The sequence below is a fragment of the Chlamydotis macqueenii genome, chromosome 5 (assembly GCF_036417535.1).
Source record: "Chlamydotis macqueenii isolate bChlMac1 chromosome 5, bChlMac1.mat, whole genome shotgun sequence".
Lineage (NCBI taxonomy): Eukaryota > Metazoa > Chordata > Aves > Otidiformes > Otididae > Chlamydotis > Chlamydotis macqueenii.
In genome coordinates this window covers 40,547,578-40,573,569 of record NC_141560.1, presented here as the reverse complement: position 1 = coordinate 40,573,569, position 25,992 = coordinate 40,547,578, and the positions used below count along the sequence as shown (strand labels likewise).

At 41.3% G+C, this 25,992-nt stretch overlaps 2 protein-coding genes across 4 annotated transcripts in view; one reads left to right on the top strand and one right to left on the bottom strand.

Moving 5' to 3' along the window:
- Window positions 1-10,630, top strand: part of TMEM62 (transmembrane protein 62) — a 35,096-nt gene extending 24,466 nt beyond the window's left edge. Inside the window, exon 15 of the mRNA XM_086749797.1 lies at window positions 9,742-10,630. The gene's annotated coding sequence lies outside the window, so the exon portion shown is untranslated. The remainder of the gene's footprint in view (window positions 1-9,741) is intronic.
- Window positions 98-23,982, bottom strand: PTGR2 (prostaglandin reductase 2). Of its 3 annotated transcripts, none has more exons than XM_086749806.1 (11): window positions 23,928-23,982; window positions 14,958-15,026; window positions 13,418-13,536; window positions 10,791-10,982; window positions 9,643-9,813; window positions 8,412-8,621; window positions 7,474-7,595; window positions 6,144-6,231; window positions 5,357-5,396; window positions 3,945-4,052; window positions 98-1,275 (listed from the first exon to the last, which is right to left on the bottom strand). In XM_086749806.1, exons 2-10 carry the CDS (start codon window positions 14,992-14,994, stop codon window positions 3,988-3,990), a joined length of 1,044 nt encoding a protein of 347 aa, XP_086605932.1. In that variant the 5' UTR covers window positions 14,995-15,026; window positions 23,928-23,982; the 3' UTR covers window positions 98-1,275; window positions 3,945-3,987. The 3 variants fall into 3 exon arrangements, with proteins under 3 accessions (XP_086605932.1, XP_086605931.1, XP_086605930.1); XM_086749805.1 differs by lacking the exon at window positions 98-1,275 and adding an exon at window positions 1,481-3,142; XM_086749804.1 differs by lacking the exon at window positions 98-1,275 and having other exon boundaries at window positions 3,820-4,052.
- Window positions 23,983-25,992: the final 2,010 nt, after the last annotated feature.

The window sequence follows — 25,992 nt, the reverse complement described above, 5'->3', positions numbered from 1 at the left end:
TGCTCTCTCCATTTTTCTAACAACAGCTACTATAAAGGAGAAGGGATGGAATGGGAGTGCAGAAAACTTTACCAAACGCAAACAAGCAGAATATTGGCTCAAAGAAAAATAAGGGAAAAAAAAAAAAGGTCTCTCTTCCCAATACTGTTTTATTAACCTTTGCAACAAGAAATACTTATTTACAGACTGTATAGCGGAACTCATAGTACTTTACTGTGGTCACACAGCTCCTACTCTGAATTCATGCTTGCCCTTGCTTAAGATCTTATAAACTATCACTCACCATCTTTGTAAGGTAAAGCTTCATGGGACAAACGCTTATGGTTCTGCAGCCAGTGACTGTCTATCCACTACATCCAAAGCGTCTTGGATTTTTGTTACCAGTTGTCTGTCACTCTTTGTTAAATGACACCTTTCCTATAGTGCAAAATATATGATTGCTGAAGAGTCACACTATTACAATAATTAAGAAATTAAGACAAGGTGGAAAAAAAGATGAATTAATATTTTTTACAACTGTGAGCACTTGTTTTAATGCATTTTCTCTCTTTGATTTTTATTTATTTTTAAGAGGTAACATGAACCAGGATTCACAAGTAAAATGCTTCTGTGAGAATCCTAAACATTAGAGGTACCAGGATGAGGTTTACTCCCCCCCACCCCTGCCCTAAAGCTATTTGACTATATGCTAATAGAATCTATATTGCCCTCCATGGCTTACTTAACTACAGGAATGCTGCTGCAATCAAGCTGTCTTTGTACCGGTAAAGAATTAGTATCTTAGCATGATCTCACTCTGGATCACTCCTCACATCATCAGCTCTTAATAGGCTTACAACTTCTGTGGATTACTAAGCAATTGCTGTAAAAATAATAGTGCTGGGAATTTTATAATTTTATCATACTTTGTTTTAGTTGTGAAAAAACTTAGAGGACTGTCATTCCTGGAAGGTGTATCAACTCACAGTGCCAGAGATGAGCTCACTCTGGAGTAGTTCTTCAGCAAATATTGTTCAGAAGTACAAAATTTGTACTTAAGACAAACAAATGCAACTCTGGAAACATAAATATCTCAGACTGAGGCCTTCACCCATAACACGAAAGGAAAACATCATTTTAACACTTTTTCAGTAGTGGTTACAGTTATGATTGCTTTTCTGCATTCATACAACACAAACTCACCACAGTTCACAGCTGAAGTCTCTTTTGAAATATAGAGGTATTTAATTAGCTTGCTTTGGATACCACCCTATGATATACTTCCTTCCAAGCAGGCTGGAATAAAACAGAAGACGATCCTCAGTTTTCAGAATAAAAGGCATTTTTCTCAAAACAGGCTGTTGAAGTGGAAATAAAATTGATAGATTGGAGGAAGCCAAATTTGGGGAAATGCATGTTATACGACATTGAAAGTTGTGTATGGGAAGAGGTTAGCTGTCAAGGGTGGAGGAAAACAGGAAAACACCGTTGTGACACGACGCCCCGAAAAGCTCTCTATATATTTATGTACAATTAAACAGACACACACAAAAAAACCCCAAATTCAATGGAGGACTTTCTGTTCCTAATTAAAACTGATACTATTTCAACTCAGCAGGAACGGCAATACAACTCTCATTTTTAAAAATATTCTTGCATCAATCACAATTTTCAGGAGCAGTAGCAACAGAGCCTCAGGTTAAGACCAGCTTTGCTGCAGGGGTGTGGAGTGTTAATGGCTGATCATGTACATGGAGTAGGCTGTTTTCTTTTGTAGCTAGATATTTGTTTTAGGAATGAACTGTAAGAATGAAGACATTTATTCATGAAAGATTAAGTGTGGTAAAGTGCATTAAAGCTAATCTGCTGCCTGGCAGAGGCTGAATGCAAATACGGGGTGCATAGGGTAGTGGTGATGGTGTTTCAGTCTGAATTTTCCTAGCATCAGGCATATGCATGTGGGAGCAAGTGGGAGGGAAAGAAGAAAGAAAAGGGGACAATGGACACAGCACACTCATTAGAGCTGCTGTTTGTAAAGACTGTATCCCATCAGCTCCCTCCCCATTAAGTCCAGCTGACATAACAGGAATCCAAGTCGAGACAGTGCTCAGGATCACTGCATTTCCTCCTGCCTCTCACTGTAATATATGTACAAATTATCAAGCCTTACGAGCCTGCTCTGCTTAACTCTCACAACTGAGTTACCATCTATAAACAGTCAATATGCAGGAATTCATAGAATTTCACTCACCTGTTGCTTTCTGTCTTCATTTGTCAACTATAATCATACTGGTTTTACTGCATAAAAATTTTATTTTCTGTCCCAGTGTGCCACTGTTATTAATTCTGCTTGAGTTAGTTGTGCTGGATTCACAATCTTGCTGAAAGTGAACCGGTCACTAGTTTTGTAGTTGAAAAACGCACACTGTAAGATTTTAGACCATCTAATGCTATACTGCAGGTGTCTTTCTCCTCCTCAAAGTTTATGGCATCCATCACTGCATGGTTCCTTCTTTGAGAGCCAGCTTCAGCACTAGGACATGAAAGGGCTGTTTTTCATATTGCTTACAGCCATTTTAGGCAATTTTGATACTTGTTGTCTTACTTGCCACAGCACACAAAATGATTTATAATGCCAAATTTCTTGTGTAGTGTTTCTTTCTTAGTCCTTGGATTCCATTTATTTGGCCTAGGTAGTGACTCATGCAGATCTAGATAATCTGTTCTTTGGACAGCTCAGGTGACCCTGCTGTTTGGAAGCACTTCTCTTAAAGGCAAACAAATTGAAACCAAAACCAATTGCCTGTAAATCAGAACGTGTCATGAACAATCCTGTTCTCTAAATAAGTATGTGTTTATGTCTCTAGATGTACATTGTAGTGGAATTCTAATGTCTTTAAGATAATTATCTGTTCCCTTTTCTGTTCCTTGCTTTTGAAGAGAGATACTTAATCTCATCAGTCTTATCTGGCTTGGGGTTATGCTAGTCAAACTTTGAAATGGCCACTCATTTTTTCAAGTTTCCCCATTGAGATGGTAAAAGAGCATTGTTTGACCAAAAATTCTGAGCCAAGATAAGTTACTGAGGGAACATGAGGTTAATTGCCTGCAAAGTTATCTTCTGTCATCAGGCAGCATGTTTTGAGATTCTCTCTCTGTCACCCTAGGGAGGTGTAAAAAACAGAAAAACTAGTGAAATCAGGGAGACTATAATAAAAATAAGATACAGAAGATTTTAGAAAAGGAATTCTAAAAAGAAAGCTTCACTCTGGAATGCAGAGATTGAGAAGAGTAAATAAGGCCCACCCTACACCTGAACGTATCTCTGATGAAAGTCTCAGGTTGCAGGCAGATGGAATTGTAAATGAATTAGGTTTCAAGTGCTCTGAAAATAGGGGATATAACGATACAGAGGAAGGGACAAGACATCAGTGGAAATTTGTTCCAGATGGCAAAATGGAGATGTATTTGTTATTAGAGACCTTGAATTCCACGAATGGAATTTTTCATTGCAATTATCTGTAAAAATGAGAACAGTTAAATTCTAAAATGATCAGCCAGATTGACTGGGGCTGATCAGGGCAAACTTACACTAGTAAATTGAAAATTCCTAGAGAATTTCCTGGGCACTGAGACAAACTAGCATGGGGAAGGTGCACATCTATGCTAGTAAATTCTTCTGATGACCAAAACTAGGTGGCTGCATACAAATTGCTTATTGGCAATGGTTCCTGGGATGTTCTAACTTTCAAACCATATGCATGAAATATTTGCAAGTGTGCTAGCTGGCAACCGTCAAAATCACGTCAAAGAACGTATTACTCGTTTCTAGTATAAATGATTGCATTCCTGTTTCCAGTTCTATTTGGTTTATTAGCATCTCAGAATCTCTGCTTTCATACATACAGAACAACTTAATGGTTTACTTAAGAAATGGAAATTAGTATAAGTAAAAATTTGCTCACTGTTAGAGATAGAATCAAATTATTTTTGCTGAAGCAATGACTTTTACTTAGAAACTGAGACGATCTGTTTTCCAATATTGCCTCCATTCATCATGGACTGGAAAGCAGCTTCAAGAGAAATAATGAAATTAGTGCCAAGCAAAATGTGCCAAGTAACTTTTAAAAAAGAAAAAAAAATGGTAGAAGCAAATGTATTAAATAGCTCCCCAAAATGGAGAGATCACGTTTTGGACCTAAACATATTTATCCTTAATGACATGCTAAATTAAGAAGAAGAAAAAAAAAAAAAAAAAAAAAAAGCTAGTCTGTAATAAACTACTAAGGGCAGTTTTGTGTAATAATTTTTTAAAAAGGGATTTGTAAGCAACTGTTTAGCCCTGTACAAGTTAATGATTACATTTGCTGTTTTTGTGATACAAATACCAGACAGAAAGACAAGGCGTAACTGGAGACCCCACAAGCGCTGTGGGTTTCACAAACCTTTGTGAAAGGAAAAGGTTTACAAATAGTCCATGTACTACAATAAATGCGATAAGCTAGTGCAAAATAATACATTTTTGAATAAAGAAAATATGAAATATGACTGCTGTATTTGATCAAATTCCTTCAAAATACATATGTATACCAGTACGTAGCAACAACTAGAATAAATTTAAATCTATAAGATTTGGCTGTTGCTTAATTCTACTAGTTTCCAATCTTGTGGGGCGTACAACTAAATGGACTAAATCATACTCTTCCTTGTTACTTGAAAGGGAAGCATTCTTACAGCACACCTTGAATCACTGGGCTTTCTAGCTTTGTCTCACAGGAGTCACAAGACCTCCTTCCTTCTTCTATTTTCTTTGTTACAGATTTTTTGAACAGGCTACAGGCTATTTTGTTCCTTTAAAAGATTTTTTTGTTTGTTTGTTTTTTACTTTTTTTAGCAATCTCTAATATGCTTTCCCCTTTCTTGGTTGTACTTTTCAACTTATTTTTTGTTAGCAAATGCAATAACAAGCACTGTTAGATATTGGTTTTTTTAAAGTATATGTTCAAGGTTTCCAAAATACCATTTTCTTACACACAGATTCTAAAAAATGGGCAGGACCTTAAATCTGTAAGATCAGGATGACTATTATTAGCTGCTAAGGTAGCAGTTTAACAATTTGTTCCCTCGATAGTAAAACAAACAAAAAAAAAATCTCAAAATGTATTTGATTATTTTTAATATAAAAGAATATTCTCACCGAACATTTTAATACCTTGTGAAAATAATACATTTTATTATAACATAAAAATCATGTTTTAGATAAAATACAGAAATCTGAATTGGCAAATGAAACAAAGGACATAGTTAACCTCTACTGTCATTATATTTATCAGATTGTTATTCTTAGAAAATGGTGTTAAAAAAAAATATATCTTACCACCAATGTTTGCTAAGCCTTCTACTATGGTCTCTCTGACCTGTCAATGCAAACAAGTCCTTTTAGCTTTCTTCAAACAAGATTAATATTTCCTAGAAATGTGCCACGAAAGTGCCACAGAAACTACCAAAATCTAAAGAACTCTCTTGCTACAATGGACATTGCTCTGTTTGGGCCAAATTCTTATATCAAGAGAGGAGTGAATACTTTCTGATAAATGTGCAGGCGATTTAATTCTTCAGTCAGAACTGGAACATCCCTGCCCCTGCTAAAATTTCACGTCTCAGGATTTTCCCAGGAAAATTTACTGGTAACCTGAAGAATCAAAAACTAATTTAGACAGACTTCACAAGGGAGGGATGGATAAAGCATCTACCCATCATAAAATAATAAATGGTGATTATAAAGCTTGAAACAAAATTTCAGACAAGATCCCTAAAAACACTCAAGGACATGAACTAATCGGTTATTTGAAAGAACGTATTTTTGAAGTTCTGATCCCTGAAGTAAAAAAGCACTTCCACCCTATGCTGAAAGAAAGAATACGGACATCAGCAGCATGTAATTAGAAAATCCTGTCATACTACAGTCACACCATCCTCAGCAGGTACCTCTTAAAACAGTGCTACCTAGTAAGCTTTTAATGATACTTACACATTCTTAAGAAAATCTGTTAATTCTGAGGCATGGTAAGAGAGCCACAGGCAAAGAAATGGACTTCTTGTAGTCAGATCACGACCCGATGAGATAATATCAAAGGGAACAGATTAAATGTAAAAGTTGTTACCTTCAGTTTCCCCTCTTGGATCCACTGACAGAGTTGTAATATACTAGCTTCTTGTTTGTCCATGTAGTTCAACACTAAGAATCTTTCCCTGTGAAAGAAAAGAATGAGCCTTGATTTAAGAAATATTGGTAAGCATATTTTGAAATCTTTACATATCTTTTCAGGAAACAGCATTATTGAAACTGAAGGGTTATGAGTACTAATTACAATGAGACATAGCTCACAGCTTTGCCAGCTTGCTGAGACAGCTCCCTGCAGTGGGAGTTTGACAGTAACACTGGTCGTAGACAAGTAAGTCTGTTCAAGTAGCAGAGAGAAGAGTAATAAAAATCAAGTAGTCTTGCCACAATAAGCAAATGTCCATAAAATATGAGCAAATTCCTACTCTTTTTTACTTTTATTTTTGTGGTAAGGAGAATAATTAATGAACCTGCAACTAGATGGTGAGTATAAATTCACTTTCTGCAAAATTTTGCATATCCTGCTGTCACAACAGTCTATAGCAATCAAGAGAAACTGAAATGATCATCAGAAATTATAATAACTTGTAGCAACATACTAAATTCTCCACTGCCTTCTCGTATACATGGTGTATTTTAGTATTTTTATCTGTTTTTCAAAAGTGCAGACAACAGACAAGAAAAGAATTTTAATTAGAAGAGATCAATCGGTTTGCACAGAAATCAAAAGTCATGCCAACTTTCTGCAATGCAATGAACAAAAAAATCTCTTCAGACTTTGCTCCTAATCTCTGCCTTAGCTCCACCTGAATCCTGACAGGAGATTCAGCAATTCCCAGAGTCAAAACAAAAATCAGTGTTTTACCTGTATATATCTGTCACACCTATAGTCCTCTTATTTAATGAAGCCCCCAATACTAAAAATAAAATTTCAATACAATCACTGCATCGGCTGCATTCTTCCTTTAAAAAATATTTGATTTCCTCTCTGTCTGAACCACTGCGCTTGGAGCGAAGGCACTCTGCAAAGCATCTGAAAACAGAACCATGGCAACACTTTCCCTTCTACTGAAGAATCTGTCAGAGGCTCCAGGACTAGATAAAGTAACCACAAACAAAGCGTAACAACAGACAACTAAATTAACATGTAACAACATTCTTTCCCATTTTTTTATGCTGATACAGATAAATGTAAGGGAAAGGATTTACTGACCTTGTGATTATAGTTTCCTTTTTTAGTAGGGCAACATTCTGTTCTGATTACACATGCCTATTGCGGATCTACAGACTACGTTCCGAACATCAGAGCCACATTATCACGTGCGCAGTCTACCTGGAACCTGGTGACAAGTTCTGGAGGAGAAAAGTACCTTGTGATATTCCTTTCTTTCTGTATTTTTTCTATGTCAGGAGGCAGTGGAGGAGGATAAGGCACATCTTTGTTATACTGAGAAATCTGTCCACACAGAATGATATGGCTGTTCTGATTCATCTGTTTGGGACAGCACAAAATGAGAAAAATTACATTCTGTGGTCTCAGAAACTAAATTTTCCAGAGATGCAATAGATTATATTGCAAAATTTTCACCTGGGTATCCTTATTTAGAGACAAATTTCATACAGAAGAGTGGGAGAATTGCAGGCAGTGCCATTCAAACTATGACAACATTCAAATAGATAAATGCAGGGCAATAATCAAAAAAGAAGTGCTGCACTGCCCATGTGTAATTCAAAAAGGCAATAAATACGAGGAATATAAGAAATTGTTATTTTACTGCATGCCCTTTTTGTCAGGAGGAGAGAGGTAATAGGACAAAGAAGTTTGACACAGTTATTGGATACAGGTGTGATTTAGACCTCCTAAAGATGGCATTGCCACCAAAGCCTCCTGGCCAGGACATAGAGTAGTTTCACATTGAAAATTAACCCTGCTGGTCAAGAATCTTTATGGAGGCCCAGCAGAGTCTGGTCTTTTGTGAAATCAGAAAACCAAAGCTGACAAAATGTAAGATTACTACACTGACAGACAAGGTTTAGAATACTACCAGGTCTCCTGGCCAAAGAAGTGAGAGACAGGAAGCAGAAATTGTTTTTCTATTACTATACTGCCAGGTTAGTCCAAATGACAGATACTGATTTCAAATACCTGATTTCTCCTCAAGACCAGGATCAGTACCTGGATTAGATCAATTAAGTAGAAAGCCTGCTTTGCTGTATTGCAGGCTGGTCTCCAGTATGAATTACTTCAAAGCTGGGCACACAGACATTGGAGAAAGACTAGAATAAACCCAACAGCTGGTATAATCACCTGGCTTATAACTGCATCACTGATGTCTCCACCAACATTGTCAAAGTAAACGTCCACACCGCCTGGGCAGAGTTCACGTAGCTGCTCTGCCACATGCCCCTTCTTGTAGTTGATAGCAGCATCAAACCCCATTTCTTGGACCAAAATGGAGCACTTTTCATCTGTGCCAGCGATCCCCACCACTCTAGAGCAGCCCTCCAGACGGCCAATCTGCAGGTGCACAGTTGGAAAAAACAAACAAACAAAAAAACCCCAACCAACAAAGAGAAGTTATATCATTCATCTGCATAAAGGTACCAGTGGGAAGAAGGGGGCGTTACAGTTATCCACCATCCCACTAAACCCCAGGCAGCAAAGTTCAGCGCATGCTCCCATCTCATGTGACACAATTGCCTCGTCATTCTCTCCTCACACCTAGAGAAGGAGCAGGTACAATCAGAATCTGCTGTCTTTCCAGACTCACTGACTGCAGGAGGTTTAGTCTGTCGAGTCACCAATGACTGGCAGTACTGGAGAGCCAAATATAGTACAAAATCACCATCTGCCAAATACTGTAACACAGCTAATAAAAGGCCAAAAAGATTGGACAATAACTGATTTAAATATATTCTTCATGGATTTGCTTATGTAGTGTTTCTTCATAGCTCCTCTTTATCAGTAAGTCTCAAGCTTGCTTAGTATCTGTTGTGTTTGTGTTTGTACAGATGTATGAGTGTCTATGTGTATATTTATAGATATGCACCTACACACACACACAGACACACCACAATATGTTCTGCAAAGCTGAGGATGGCAAGAGGGCTGTAAATCTCAAAACACAAAGGATGTCATGGAACACAACACAAAGAAGGGTTTACTACATTTTTTTTTACTGACTATTTTCTAATATAGAAAAAAATGAAAGTCGCCAGTCAACTCAAAGATTGTGTTCAAATGGCAGACTACTATATAAATATATAGTAAATAAATGTGTTTATACCATCTACTTTATTTATGCTAACGACAAGTAATCACCTTGAGTCGTTTTCTCCTATTCGAGTTACACGAAATTAAGTTTCACACCTAAAATTTTTCTCAGTGAGAGTGTGAGCCAAATCTGTGCAACTGGCCCTTCCCATGGAGTTATACCTGCTCACATTTACAATTATTTTATCTGTACATTTACTAACCAGCACGTTTCAGAAGATAAACTTGGTAACAGAGTATGCTTGTATATCTTAAGCCTACGTACCTGGCCAGCCAAAGAGCCACAAGAACCAGCTGCTCCACTAACCACCATTGTCTGATTTGCACCCACAGCCACATGCCCTTTCTCCTTTATACCTAACAGGGCCGTCAGTCCTGTGATGCCAGCTGCACCGAGGAAGTAGGAAAGGTGTCCATCTACCAGTTGCGGAACAAGCTACAAAACAGAAATGCACAGTGGTGTTCATTTCTTTTTAAGGTGAGGTTTTGCTGTTTGCTATTTGATTGTCTGAGGACAGAAGACTAACTCAGGATATTTACCAGGCAAGGTACAACTGGTAGGGACAAGCTATCTGTAAACTACCTACATAATACCCTAATAACAAGTTTATACAAAATGAAACAAAGATTATATTTCCATAGTTTTCAAAGAAGTTTTTAAACAAAGTCACTCACAAAAACTTAAGTTATGGAAGTATCAAAAAGCAGTTGGGAGATAAGAAGTTTCCAGCAATGGTGAACTATCCCTATGTTAGCATAAAGGATAAAATAGCATTGCTTTATCAAATATTGTGGTGATAGATCAGTGGCAAAGAGTCCTAAAGGAAGCAGTTTATTGGAAAGTATACATTCTTAAACTACATTAATTTTCTATGTGATCATACATTTCTATGTGAATATCTTCTATGTTTCTATGCGATCAACACAATATCCCTAAAGCACTGTCACCTCTCCACTTTCAACTTAATACTGAATACCCTTTCTTCTGCGGATGTAAAATGTCAAGTAAAAGCTTTCACCAACATACGTTAGTGAAATAAATTGAAATAAATATATCAAAAGTCTTTTTTGTCTTCTGACTACATTCTCATGGATCAGGGGTTCTACTAGAATTAGAGTAATTGACAGAATTAATTAACAGAAGTAGCTTCAGGGAAATGTATTAAAAATTCAACAATTGAAATAATACTGGCATGTCTGGTAACCAACAAAAGCATTTACATTTTTCTTTGCAAATAAAATAAATTGATACAGATTTTGCCACCTGTGAATTGATCTGCCTTTTGAGAACTGATTGCTCCAATAACGTTGTATTGTTTTTTTACTAAGAAATAGCATCATTAGCTGATATTTTTAAAAAAAAAGGTTTACGAAAAGAAAATATTGATTACCTGGGCTTTGCATTTACATTACCTTTTGTAGCAAGCTTCCATCTAGAATTGCCACTGTCTGCCAGGGCCAATTGAAGGACGTTACAAAGTCTCCTTTAGCAAGGTTATTATGCTTGCTCTCTTCCACAACCCCAATACCCCCACCATCAGCAACTTCAGACAGCTGCCAGGGCAGGAGGTAATCTGAGCCAGTATCCTCATTCATTCGGCAGCGCTGAAAGGCAAGGTTTTAATGAGAGGCTCTGGTGGAACACATCATTTGCTTATGAGTTCAAATGAAGCTGGGCATGAGATGTTTAAAACTTCAAACACAAAGGGCTACTCAAAAATCTCTCAATAAACCACAAATTTTCATCATCTTTTATTAGATCACTCTTTCCCCTCTTGTTTGTTCAGTACAAAAAAACACTCTGATCTCCTCTTACCAAAGCAAACACGTTCTATAGATGCTGCCTCAAAGTCAGCCATGCAACCAAAGATGACTGGCTTGGGTCTGACAAGACTCCTTGTTCTGGTTTTGTTTAGTGAGGGGGGCCTAAGGTGGCAGCTTCTGTAGGAAACTGCTAGAAGTCGCTCTCCTTTGTTCAGTGGACTCGGCCAGGCCTAGGACGGACCAAGGCTGAGCCAATTGGTAGCAGAATATCCCATGATAACACCTCTGCAATAACATATTTAAGAAGGGGAAAATGGGAAAAAAAAGAGAGAAGATGTGAAGAAGCTGAGCCGGGCAGAGAGGGGGAGGCACGAGCCTTGTGGGCCTTGCAGGCCTCACCCTCTGGCCTCCCACCAGGCGGCTGACTGGGCCCAACTCAGCCTGGCCCGGCTGCAAGAAGTGGAGAGAAGATGAGAAATGAATGAGATGTAAAAAGATCCTGAGAGGCGTCTGCCAGCCTGTTGCGAGGAACGGCTGCAGATGCCAAAGTCAGTGAAGAAGGAGGGGGAGGAGTAATGCAGCTCCTGGCCAAGATTCCCCTGCAGCCTGTGGTGACGACCATGGTGGAGCAGGTTGTCCCCCTGCAGCCCATGGAGGTCCACGGAGGAGCAGAGATCCACCTGCAGCCCGTGGAGGACCCCACACCAGAGCAGGTGGATGCCTGAAGGAGGCTGCGGCCCATGGAGGGCCTGCTGGGGCAGCCATTCCAGAGAGACTGCACCCCATGGAAGAGATGACCTATGCCGGAGCAGTTTCACAAAGGACTGTGGCCCATGGGAGGGACCCCACAATGGAGCAGAGGAGGAATGCAAGGAGTTCTTCCCCTGACAACGAAGTAGTGGCGTGAAATGATGAACTGACCGCGACCCCCATTCCCTCTTCCCCCCTGTGCCGCTCGAGGTGGGGAGAAGGTGGTAGAGATAATGTTAAGCCCAGGAAGAGGGAGGGGTGGGGGGAGGTTATCTTGTTCCCTGTCTCATTCTCCTGCTAGTTTTAGAAATAAATGAGTATTTTTCCCCAAGTCGAGTCTGTTTTGCCCGTGACGGTAACTTTAAGGATTTCTCCCTGTCCTTATCTCAAACCTCAAGCTGTTTTTCCTTATATCATCTCCCCCTATTCTCTCAGAGGGTGGGGGGAGCAGGAGAGAGACTGCATAGTCTGGTCCCGACCAGGGCTGAACTACGACACTCCTATAAATGCCATTCCTTAGCTGGATGAATCATAGATATGTAGGATTGAAACAAACACCCACAAGTCATTTAGTCCATGCCTATGCACTGAAGAACAGTCAAATATATCTAGACTATCCTGACAGAGATCTGTTTAATGAAATATCCTGAAATCGGAAGTCTTTTATTTATATCTCCCCCTGCAGCCTGAGCTAGTACTTCAAGATTCTTAAACTTTTCCTTAATTCCCAAGATAAACCTACTTTCCTGAAATTAAGACTGTTTCTTTTCTACTACCTCCACCTATGCAGGGAACAAATGATCAGAATTCTCTTTAATAGCAAACTTTTACATACTAGCAGACTGGGTCCATCTGGTTCTCATCCTACCTTCACTTCCATTTCAACCCACAACTCTCCCAAACACATGATTTCTACAGTTTTGCCCAATTAGATGCAAGCACTGGTTATGGCTTCATTTGCTAACCCTCTCTCTGTTTTCATTGTTCACAAAGTATTGACACATTTTTGTCCTGCCATCACCCACTTAAGGAGAAAATACGACTTTAATTTTGAAACAAAACTAGTAATCGATAAATAACGTCTAAATTGAATCATTTACATGTTTTGTCTAGAATTTTTTTGCCTGATCATGTTCCTCTCTTGCTTCATCATGAAATGTTCTTCCTCCTCTACCCACACTGCCCTCAATTGAAAGATACTTCCATGGCAAAAAAAAAAAAGTTTTAAAATTTATATTAAAAAGGCAAAGTTCAGAAAAAGCTGATACAAACAAATCTGTAATGGTATACCAGGGCTCGCAGTCTCTTCCTAGTCCTATAAAGTCATATTCCTATATATATCACAGGCACAGTAATGCCAAATTCCTTCCCAATATAGCTCCATCAGAATGAACATCATTTCTAAATTATACTACAGATACATTTGTCCTATAATTGGTAACTTTGGTGTTAAACATCATGACAAGTACAGAGTTTAAGATATTTCAAAAAACAAATTCTGGCTTAGCTCCAAGTCCATCACCTACCATGTAAGGATCCACAGAGAGATAAAGGGTTCTAACACGCACTTGTCCTGCTTGGATGGTATCTGCTATTGTACTTTGTTCCAGTCGGAAGTTTTCAGCCACTGGCTGTCCATTCTTACCTAGAAATATTTTTAAATCACACAAATAAATTAATCAATATGGAGTTTCCCTTAATCAATATGGGAAGCCCTTTTTTTAAGGTAGACCTTTTTAGAATAAGTTAGGCTATATCTTTAGTCAGGTATAAAACTACCAACCAACTTTCAGATTGTGTGTCACAGACTACAATTTAAAGAGGTGATTGCCATGGGTCTGTCAGCTTACCCCCACGTGGGTCAGTACCAGGCACTTGCACTGACTGACAGTTCCCATGCTATTTGCTACACATATTTTTAATGAACAAGTAGGACAAATTAAAAAAAAAAGGGGGGGGGCCGTTCCCATTCTCAAAAAATGGTTCTATGTACTGTATGTGCTGAAAAGCCCCTAACTTTCAAAACAAAGACATGCATTGGGACTTCTCTCACATAACAAAACCATTGTGCACTATTTTCCCAGGAGCAAATGACCATCAATTTTAACCAGGTAAGTTTTAAACTCTCACTTTTCAGTATCTTTTGACTCAGTGAGATTGGGGGAATACAAACCATTGCCACTGCACATGCATATGCTGCAAGACCATCCCATTGTAGCTACAGACAGACCCCTTAAATTAAAGCTTCCCACATAAAACGTATGCCGAGAGCCCCAGAACTGGAGGCTTCATCCTCAGGTTGGTACCACATGCAGCAGATCGGTTAGAGTGACAACTGGAGCCACTAGCACTTAAAGGAGAGAGCCAGATACCCACCTATGTTCTAAGTCAGAGTGACTGGGCAACTACAGCAGGCTACTGCTGTAACATTTGACTTGCATCAGAAAAGACTTACTTGCACATCACACAATAGTTCTTACCTCTTAGGACTACATTAGCATTGAGCAGCATACAATACTCCCCCCAAAAATTAATGCACACATGTCGGTCCTCCACAGCAGACAATTTATAAACTCACTATTCGAAATATTGTGCTGACATCCATAAGAAGGCAAATGTGTAAGCAAGGAAGTAAACAAATCCTCAAGAGTGCAAATTAAAAAAAAAAAGAAAACCACTTTGAAACATGGGAGGAATATTTACTAAAAGGAAACAAAAATGAACAGTAAAAAATACTGAATTTTAGTCATCTCTTAAAATGCAAAAAGAACAAATGCCAGAATTAAAAAGCCATGCTTGCTAATCTTTCTTCACTTTGAGTCCCTACACTTAGGATTTTCTCATGTATTATCCATTAACCCTTTTTTTTCTCACCCAAGAGTTTAAAAATCTGTATATACAGACTAAATAAATACAGTTCACAATAAATTTTATTTACTGCTGCAACAATAACAAGATACATAAATATCAATATCTTAAGTTAGTGTCTGTTTCTACTGTCACCATTTTGGAGCATTAGGCAACTGTAACAAACACATTGCTCCTTTATTGGAGAGAAATACATACCAGGGCGTGAATTCAGCACCACTCTCTGTATAATCATCCTTGCTTTTGTAGCAATTTCGGACTGGATTTCTACAAAGGAAAACATTGTTTGAGGAACTGAAACATACATTTTCTTGAAAAATAATATGGGGCAAAGTACTTAGTAATTTGGAAACTGGGGATGAAATACAGGCCTCGCCAACTTCAGCACCTATGCCCAAGAATCACAGAAAACCACTTCAAATGTAAAATAAACTTGTGAATAGAGTTTCCGTTTATCTTGTTAAAGCCATGATTTTATACAATGTCTCAATGGCACCTTCAGGAAAGACTAAAACTGATAATGTACTGTGCTCCTTGTGAGATCATCACCACCCCCTACCAGGTTGTAGGAGATGTGTTTGGTTTGCTTTCCTGTGCTGACTGAGAGCGCTCTGTTCCCACCTACAAGACACAAAGGCAGCTTTGCATGCGTAAGTCAGGTGCAGCTCAACAAAAAGCATACACACGTGCCAGCAATAGCAGTATGCAGGTATATGATAAAAAGAGATTGTTGTGTAAGATGTTTCAGATGAAATAGCAAGTCTTTCTATTAGCAGTCCATTTTCTCCTAAGAAATGGTCTGGCTCAGAGACAAGAAATAATTAGATCACCATTTGATCTGTTTTACTGAAAAATTTCTCCTTGAATTTCAACAGTTTAAAAGAGGACTGTAAATTTGTGTTCTTGCAACTGTGAGACACCAAAGTGATTAACCGGGAATGAACCTGATTTACGGGAGAAAAAGTCATGCTTTCAGAGCTAATACAAAATAAAAATTTTCTTACTATTATTCTCAGCTAAGTGCCATAAATAACTAACCTCCGCAAGAACCAAGGACAGTAAGGAATGAGACATGATATCTGATGACTCTGTCATAATGTTTATCTTGCTGACAAGAACAGCACATTGGAGTGAAGCTAAACAGATGAGCCTTGTCGTGGTTTTGTTTAGTAGGGGGAGGCCTAAGGTGGTAGCTTCTGTAGGAAACTGCTAGAAGTCGCTCCCCTTTGTTCAGGGGACTTGGCCAGGCCTAGGGCGGACCCACTGCTGGCCAAGGCCGAGCCAATTGGTAGCAGAATGTCTCGAGATAACGCCTCTGCGATAACGTATTTAAGAATGGGAAAACAGAAAAAAAAAAGAGAGGAGAGAAGATGTGAAGGAGCTGTGCGGGGGCAGAGGCGCAGAGGGGGAGGCGCAGGCCTCATGGGCCTTGCAGGCCTCACCCTCTGGCCTCTCGCCGGGCAGCCGACTGGGCCCGACTCGGTCCAGCCCGGCTGCAAGAAGTGGAGAGGAGATGAGAAGTGAATGAGATGTAAAAAAGATCCTGAGAGACACCTACCAGCCTGTTGTGAGGAACGGCTGCAGACACCAAGGTCAGTTCAGAAGGAGGGGGAGGAGTAATGCGGCTCCTGGCCAAGATTCCCCTGCAGCCTGTGGTGACGACCATGGTGGAGCAGGTTGTCCCCCTGCAGCCCATGGAGGTCCACGGAGGAGCAGAGATCCACTTGGAGCCCGTGAAGGACCCCGCACCGGGGGAGGTGGATGCCTGAAGGCAGCTGTGGCCCGTGGAGGGCCCGCTGGGACAGCTGTTCTGGAGAGACTGCACCCGTGGAAGAGATGACCCACGCCGGAGCAGTTCCACAAAGGACTGTGGCCCGTGGGAGGGACCCCACGCTGGAGCAGGGGAGGAATGTGAGGAGTTCTTCCCCCGACCATGAAGCAGCGGCTTAAAACAACATATGATGAACTGACTGCAACCCCCATTCCCTCTTTTCCCCTGTGCCGCTCGGGGGGGGAAGGTAGTAGAGATAATGTTAAGCTTGGGAAGAGGGAGGGGTGAATGGAGGTTATCTTGTTCCCTGTCTCATTACCCTGCTGTTTGTAGTAATAAATGAATAGTTTTCCCCAAGTCGAGTCTGTTTTGCTCGTGACGGTAACTTTAAGGATTTCTCCCTGTCCTTATCTCAAACCTCGAGCCGTTTTTCCTTATATTTTCTCTCCCTGTTTTTCTCGGAGTGTGGGGGGAGTGAGAGAGAGACTGCGTAGTCTGGTCCGATCGGGGCTGAACTACGACAGCCTAGAAAGAATACATCATCACCACTTATCCAACATTTTTATTCTTTGAACATTGCGAAACACAGAACCTTCTGTCCAGACTGTTACAGTGCTTACATTATAACACTCACCGACCATCAAGAACTACAGCCTGGAGTGCTGAAAAACATTTAAGAAGTTATCAGGAGAAAATGAGCATATCCCTGGCCTTTCCCTCTCCTCTAAAACCCACAACTGACTCACACCAAATGTATCTTGTTCATAAACCAGATAAAGGTTAAACATTTTAACATTGTTTGCACTTGAAAATCTACTTATTAGGCAAAAGTTATTCAAGAGTTAGGGTTTTTTTTTCAGTATTTCAATACCTAAGGGTACTACAAGAAAAACTGCAAGAAAAGGATCTCAAATGTGTCTTTACAGCATCACATCAGTGAAAAATAAGTGACCTGCACAGGTCTTCAGACAGAACAACGTAGAACATCAGTCTACAACAAAAGGAAAAAAAGCCCCACACTTTGATGAAGTTACTTTAAAAAAAAAAAAAAAAAAAAGAGCACTGAAAATACAGGAGTTAACAGTTACAGAGAGAAATAAAAATCCATTTTTATACCCACACAGCTGATATGATCTCTGGAATAAATATGATCATGTAAAACTCTAGCAGGAAGGATGGCCTACAATAAGCTTTGGCAGATCTTGAGTTCAGCATCGTACTCAGCTATAGACCTCCTGTATGATCGTGGGCATGTCACTTTGTGCTTCTTTTATAAAACATTTTTCAGAACAAAAGTCCAAATTCCCTCTGATAACACTTGCCTAACAAACTTACATTCAAGTGGTACAGTTGTTATCCCCAGAGCAATTGTCTTAGCATCTGAGAATTTGTGCCAATTCAATGAGCATTTTATAAACTGTCAGATGTGCTCAGTGGAATTGAAAAGGACAACCATACTCTACTAAACATTTTGTGCACATACAGAACTTGGCTGAAGTTTATAACCACTGACAAAACTGCTCTGTGCAGAAATAATGAGTTAAGAATGCAATGAATATAAATCAACAGTGATCTGACAGCTCACATGAAATCTAGGCAAACCATTCCTGTACATACTATTCATATTCAGTTCAAATCTATCCGTGGTGTTAAGGGTTTGATCCACTGTTTATAAACCATCCAGAGTAGGCAGAATTGCTGTACAGCTTGTGCCTTACAGAAAGGCCCACTGTCAAAACTGCTGGCTCAATTTCTGCTATCCTGAAACTAAATACCTGTATTATGCAAACACAAAACCCTAATCTGAACAAGAAAAGAGACGATGAAAAGCATTTTTATTGTGCCTAACACATACTTGAAATATCTGCTTTCTATGATAGTACAGAGAAAAAACTACCGTTTTTTATTAAAAAAAAAAAGCCACAGATATTAACATATTAAAAGAAAGAAAAAGCAATACAGAGTGGCATAGAAAGATGAGAGTGGAAATAGCACACAATGTAAGTCTAGATTACTTCTTTGAATGCCTGTCATTCTGAAGGAACAAAAATGCTATTGATTTCCCATTATCACAGCTTTTGGTTGAGAAGCCTGTGTACTAATTCAATTTGAAGGTCCTCCAGATACTGTGAGTGGGCGAACAAAAAGTGAGGCTAGGAACTGAACTGTCACTCATTCCATGACAACTGTCACAGTAAAATACAACACTGAAGATGAACATTTACGTCTAAAAATGACTGCACTTACTCTACAGTGAAAGTCACCAACATCATTACACAAGCAAATATTCACACTAATATCATAACATAGTAAGAAACAATCAAACTTTCCTCACATTATAAGCAATGCAAAAGTGACTGAAGAACTTCCTCCTGCAAGTGCCAGAGGAGCCAGGGAGGAGAGGTGCTATGCTGGACCTTGTTCTCACCAACAGGGAATGTGGCGGGGAATGTGGAGCTCAAGGGCAGCCTTGGCTGCAGTGACCATGAGATGGTGGAGTTCAAGATCCTGAGGGCAGCGAGGAGGGCACACAGCAAGCTCTGTGCCCTGGACTTCAGGAGAGCAGACTTTGGCCTCTTCAGGGATCTATCTGCTGGGCAAAGTGCCATGGGATAAAGCCCTAGAGGGAAAGAGAGGCCCAACTAAGTTGGCTAGTATTCAAAGATCACCTACTCCAAGCTCAGGAGTGATGCATCCCAACGAAGAGGAAGTTGGGCAAAAACACCAGGAGGCCTGCATGGATGAACAAAGAGCTCCTGGACCAACTGGAAAACAAAAAGGAAGCCTACAGAGGGTGGAAGCAAGGGCAGATAGTCTGGGAGGAATGCAGAGAGATTGTCCGAGCGGCCAGGGATAAGGTAAAGGAAGGCGAGAGCCCTAACAGTATTAAATCTGGTCAGGGACAACAAGGGCAACAAGAAAAGCTTCTTTAGGTACGCCAGGGATAGAAGGAAGACCAGGGAGAACGTGGGCCCTCTGCAGGAGGAAACCAAAGACCTGGTTACCCAGGACATGGAGAAGGCTGAGGTACTCAATGACTTTTTTACCTCTGTCTTCACTAGCGAGGGCTCTATCCACATCACTCAAGTCATACAAGGCAAAAGCAGGGACTGGGAGAATGAAGAACTGCCCACTGTAGCAGAAGAGCAGGTTCGGGACCATCTAAGGAACCTGAAGGTGCACAAGTCCATGGGACCTGATAAGTCTCACACCTGGAGTACTGTGTGCAGCTCTGTGGCCCCCAACATAAGAAAGACATGGACCAGTTGGAGAGGGTCCAGAGGAGGGCCATGAAGATGATGAGAGGGCTGGAGCACCTCTCCTACGAAGAAAGGCTGAGAGAGTTGGGGCTGTTCAGCCTGGAGAAGAGACGGCTCTGGGGAGCCCTTATAGCAGCCTTCCAGTACCTAAAGGGGGCTTATAGGAAAGATGGGGAGAAACTCTTCAGCAGGGCCTGTTGTGACAGGACAAGGGGTAATGGTTTTAAAATAAAGGCATGCACATTCAGACTCGATAATAGGAAAAAGTTTTTTACAATAAGGGAGGTGGAACACTGGCACAGGTGCCCAGAGAACTGGTAGATGCCCCACCCCTGGAAACATTGAAGGCCAAGTTGGATGGGACTCTGAGCAATCTGATCTGGTTGAAGGTGTCCCTTCAGGGGGGTTGGACTAGATGACCTTTAAAGGTCCCTTCCAACCCTAATGATTCTATGATTCTATAAAGAAAATAAGTAGAGGCACCATCCTTTAGCACCATAAAATGAGGAAAGCTCCGTAAAATGAGGAAAGTCACCACACAGTTTCTCGCTCACCCTCCCCCTCCCCAGTGGGATGGGGGAGAGAACTGGGAAGAAAGGAAAACTTGTGGGTTGAGATGAAGACAGTTTACTAGAATAGCAAAGGAGAATTACCATAATAACTGTAATAAACTGTGAACTGTTTGTTCATCAAACCTTGTCAGAACAAGAAAGTTACACGAAATACGCAAGGTCGGCCACAGGCACCCAGCTATGTAAACACGGCATGCAGGACTGCGAAAGGAGGTGGGGGCTCATCAAGACGAAGGGTATAAAACCAGTAACTTTCTAACCATATAGTTTGAAGAAGCAATTAGTGGGAGGGGGAAGTCTGTTTTCATGAGGAGTGAGAAACAGTCTCACATTATCTCGAGGGAGTGCTTAATCCTTGAGCAAGGATTCAAAAATAGGATGGCATCCATCCCATAAATCTCCTTGCTCAAGGAAAACGGGTGGTTAACAAGGACATGAATCAGCCCAGACTGATAAGGACACTGCCAACTTGTAGGATCAGCACATTCCAGGCAAAGGTGAAAAGTACACCATGAAGAAGAGCTACGGCCTTCCTCCCAAAAGACCCCCGAAGACCCTCGCCCACAATTCCTGGGAGAATTTGCGCAAGCGCGAAGGACTGATAAACTAACTAACATACGAAGCGAGAGTAGGCGGGTTTAGGTAATGAATATGTATAAGCGTCAACGAAATATTCATTGTTTTACTGTATAAGAATAGGACGGTTTGCTACCTCGGTGTGCGCCGTTGGCGGAGCAGGAGACTCCCCGGCCGCCCAGCGCTGTTTTGCTTACTGGTCACTTGCTTTAATAAACCAAATTTTTAATTGGCCAATCTCTGTCATTTAATTGGACAAAGAGGACAGATAAACTATAGCAATAACAGAATATAAGGATACTAAAATACACAAAATGAACAATGCACGATATCTCACCACTTGATGTCCTAATGACTGATAGAGCTCATCCCGAGCAGCGATCACAGAAACGAAACCAAGCAGCAAGCAAAGGAGCGGGAGGGAGCCATTCCCCTCTCCCGGTCAACTCCACTCATATACTGAGAATGACATTTATGGCAGTTTGGGTCAATACTCTGTCTGTCTCCCTCCCAGCTTCCCACACTTGCACATTAGTGAGACCTGGAAAGCCGCATAGTGTCCTTGGTTTCATCAGCAACAACTTGTATCATCAGTGTGTTTATCAACATTCTTCATATATGAAATCCAAAACACACCAGCTACTGAGAGGAAAATTAACTCAATCCCTGCCAAAACCAGGACACTCTTCAAATCAAATGAAGTAAAAATTGCAACTTTTAACATCATCATTTTGTGCCAAGATCACCTGACCCACCCTACGAGTACAAAAGGAGCATTAAGCAGAACAGCAGTACCTTCAGAGGAGTCTCAAGTATATTTTAGCCCAGTCTTATTCTTATCCCTTTATCCTCTTGCCTTTCTTTTACCATTTTTGCAGAGAGACATATGACAACTCATTTTAAAAATGTAAAATAAATTAATCAGCCAAAATGCTCCAGTTTGTTTGTCCTGGACTTGGTTCCTAGAATTACTTGTTTCAGACACTGCCCATAAGATACTGTTTTCAGTAACATATACTTTTGCCAAAAGAATTCACCTGCTTCCAAGTTGTTAGAGCCCATGCCATGCGCAGACCAGTAAAAAAAAGGAAGAGCGGGTAGTTTATCCCTCCTGTATCAGGCTCAGGCAGCATGGAGGAAAAAGGTAGTCAATCTAAATAAGACTACAAGTAAGACTGGAAGTCTTCTGAAACTGTGGTGTCAAAATAACTGGAACAAGGATCCTCAGAAGAAACTCAAAGAAAGAAATTTAAAGGAAGAATGAGGAACATGCAGGAAGAAAAGATGAGAACTACTGGCACTAGGAATCAGTGTGAATAGAGAAATGTGACAAGAATAGCAGCTTGAAGGCCAGTAAAGCAGGGAAGAGAGAAAGAGAATAGGGAGATAGACCTGGAGAAACTGAGAATGATAAATGAGGAGATAGAACCAAGGAAACTGAGATGGGAATGACTGAGCAAGAAGAAAAAAAAATGGTAACTGTGACTAGCAAGGTGAGGAAAAAGGGAATGGAAAAGCGAATGTAATGGATTAGGCACCAAAGTGTCCACCACGCCCATAAGAAGCTCTGCATTTGAAGAATGTTAAATTGCAAACTCAAGTTTTCAGAAAGTAGAAGCCAGAATCAATACTGACTGTCATAAATGGAGAAAAACATATGTCATAAAAAGTAAGTACTTTAATGAACTTAACTAATAAATCCAGATTTCCTAATGTTTCATGTCTCATCATTGAAGTTCCTCCTATAGTGTTTTCTCCATGCAGATTCTCTGACACATTATAAGGGTTGAGGGCAGGCTGCAGTCTTTTGCTCAAGAAAGAAACAGGTGAAAATGGAAGAATGACAATAATAGTAGGATCTTGATCCAGCTATCTTTTTAAATATATATATTCCAAGAAACCTAGCATCTTTAAGCTTTTTATCAACTTTGATGTACAAAGCAAAAGTTACAGTAAGTATACACACAAAAAAGGATTGTATAAACTTTACTTTTTTAGATCTAGGTATCAAAAAAGCTAACAGCTCTCAGGTACCACCTCTCAAGCATTTTTTTTTTAATAAATAGTTGCATCATATTGGAATTGCTGAAAATTGTTTAAAAATACCAACACAAAAGGCCTATTTTTCTTAGCAGAATTTCAAGTCAGGAATGAATACAAGAATGCTCCCAGGAAGGAAGGGGCATCACTTCAGCAGAAGCAGCACCTGATGTTTTTCTGAGAAGCCTGTGACGCAGTATGCAGCCTTCCACATGAGAGCAATCCCAGAAAGTGTATTGATTATCCACTTTCCTAGATGTGACTCAAGACCAAGTTAGAAATCACTGTTGTCAAAGGTGAAAGAGCCACTGGAGACTGTGTTGCAGATGCTTCAATACCCATTTCGGAAGCTACACATAGAATAATGTAGGAGAGAGAAACTGAGAGGTCAGAAGCAATGACAGATGCCCACATTTACAGGCTACGCAGCAGCCCTGATGCAGGTGCTGAGGAGGAACCCCAGAGTAAAGGATTCCTCTACCCACCCAGGCCCACAGTTTGATCTGGGGGCTCAATAAAACTAGCTTCACCCTCCAGTTCCAGAGATCAGGCCGTCCCAACAGTCTCTTCCAACCGCCACACCTGTGCCCTCGCCCACCCTGCATCGCCGAGATGCTAATCGCGGAGGACATGACTCCTGGGAAGGAGGGCTGGGGCCCTGCCCCGTCACGGAGGGCTCGGAGGGCGCTGCCAAGCTCCTCCCCCAGGCGGAACGAGGGCGTAGGCCCTCCCCGTTTTACACCTGGCACTGGGGCACCCACTGACCCGCGCCAGGACACTCCCCGGGGCCCGCTGCGCCGCTCGGGGCCGCGCCGCCGCCGTCGTCCCGCCCCCCCCCTCCTCGCCCTGCCCCGCGCGAGGACGGTTGGAGGACGGTTGGAGGACGGGCCCGAGCGAGCGAGCCGCGCACGCCGCCCCAGCGCAGCAGCCGCGAGACGCCCCCGCTCACCTTGAATCGCGCCTCGAGCGCTCCGGCACGTTCGTGACGAGACAGACAGACAGACAGACAGACACACAGCCACAGCCCCGGCCCTGCCCCCGCCCCTGCCCCTGCCCCTGCCCCCGCCCCTGCCCCTGCCCCTGCCCCCGCCCCTGCCCCTGCCCCTGCCCCCGCCCCTGCCCCTGTGCCTCCGTGCGCATGCGCACAGGCCTCAACTAAGGAAACGTCGGGACCAGCCCCCACGACACTCTATTTTAATGGACCCTGCGCCGAGCCTGGATTTTGGAAGGTGCGAAGGGCTGTAGTAGTGAGCGGGCAGCGTCCTGGCCCGTCAGCGGTCTCCCATCGGCAGCAGCGACCTGGTTTGCCGTTCCGCGGAGAGCGGCAGGTGGGGCTGTGGGCCGGGGTCTCCCGGCCTGGGGCTTGGCTGCCTGCGTGGGTGAGGTGGTGGTGGCTCCTCTTCTGAGGCGCTAGGAAAAGGTGCTTCCGGCTTGTGAGGGCTGGTTTTGGTTTTTTTTTGTTTTTTTTTTTTTTTGGAGAGAGAGAGAGAGGGCAGGATTGAGAGATACTTGCTCCTTGTGTGTTCTAGTGGATGAGATTTTGTTCATTGATGTGACATAAGGCTACAGCCTAAAATTCCAGTAAAGTTGCTGTTATGTACAGTAAAGTATTGTAAATACCATATACATACTTCTGCTATGCTTGAATACAGATGAAGAGGCACACTAACTTAAAGAACAGGCTGTAGGAAGATGAATAACTACAGAGCCAGAGCTTTCCTGGGATATGGCTCAGGCCCTGGTGCTGCCTGAGTTGGTTACTCTGCGTACTCGCCCTACGTTTCAGTGACTCACCATGCCGGAAAGGCAAACAGGTTTGTGCAGTGGCCACTGAGTCGGTGGAAACTACTGCAGAGCTTAAACTGACCACTTAAAAGACTAGAAAAACTCTTTCAGACTAATGATCCTGATGACTTTTGTATGCTGCCTCTCACATAAAGGCAGGCAAAGCCTCTCTATTCTAGCTTTATCCATAGCACTTTAATATAGGTCAAAGCGAACGATTTATACTTGTGCCAGCATATAACATACAAAACTTTGCATTTCATATCAGTTAAAGTAACATCATTGGAACTGGCGTGGTCTGGGGGGAAAAAAATGAGATATTTATACCTCATTTATAGGTAAATGAGTGGTTTTATACGTTCCTACTTTTTTTTTCCAACTTTTATCAGTTGATGTAACGAAAGGTCAACATCGTACTAATGTAGTGCACTGAAAATCAGTCTTCAGTGATGTGCGGAAAACAGACTCCACAATCTGTAAGATTGTAAAGTAGGTATGTTTATTCAGCGCTGGGCAGCACGGGGGGGGGTAGTCCCACCAAAACCATGCGCACCTGACACGGCAACTCACTTCAAATTTATATAACCAAGTGTTAACATATACATAAAGTTTCGCAATACGCCTATACATATGCATGACCTATGTCCTTTTTATATTAAAATTAGTCCCAAGTGGTCATTTTCACACACTCCTCCTGTCTGGGCTTGCGCAGTGCCTCCTGGTGGTGGTCGTCGGGGGTCGTGGGGATGAAAGTAGATGACTCCTCTTTGTCACCGCTAGTAACCTTTTGTTCTTGTGCAAACTCAGTTATTCCTTGGCTTTTATTCAAGCTGCAGGGTCAGTTTCAGCTGGTTCTTGAAGCGACCCCCTAGTCCTTACCAGGGACTGTCTTTCATGAAGAATTGCAAGACTTTCTGCTTCAGATAGTTTGCACAATGGTTAGCAAATCGTTAAGCAAGTAGTTAGCAAAACATTAAGCACTGTTTATCAACTTAATTCCTTAGTATGCACAGCAATAATTCATCAATGCCATATCTATTAAAATTTCTTTAACTCCTTCTCTCATCAGGATTGAAGTCCCCATAGTTTCAAGGGGCCATATCTTGTATGTGGAAGGCCTGCATTAAAATGAATTAATACTGGCTTCCCTCATACTTATGCAATAAGAGCAGTACAATTATTACAGAAATCATTATTTGAGAAACCAATGTTACATGTCATTATATAAG

Excerpts from the sequence above, each read along its gene's own strand:
- PTGR2 (XM_086749806.1), bottom strand. The coding sequence starts at position 14,994 with ATGATTATACAGAGAGTGGTGCTGAATTCACGCCCTG. Across the intron at positions 13,537-14,957 it reads GGTGCTGAATTCACGCCCTG|GTAAGAATGGACAGCCAGTG; the intron begins GTATGTATTTCT and ends AAATATTTCTAG. Across the intron at positions 5,397-6,143 it reads TCCAAGAGGGGAAACTGAAG|GTCAGAGAGACCATAGTAGA; the intron begins GTAACAACTTTT and ends TTGCATTGACAG.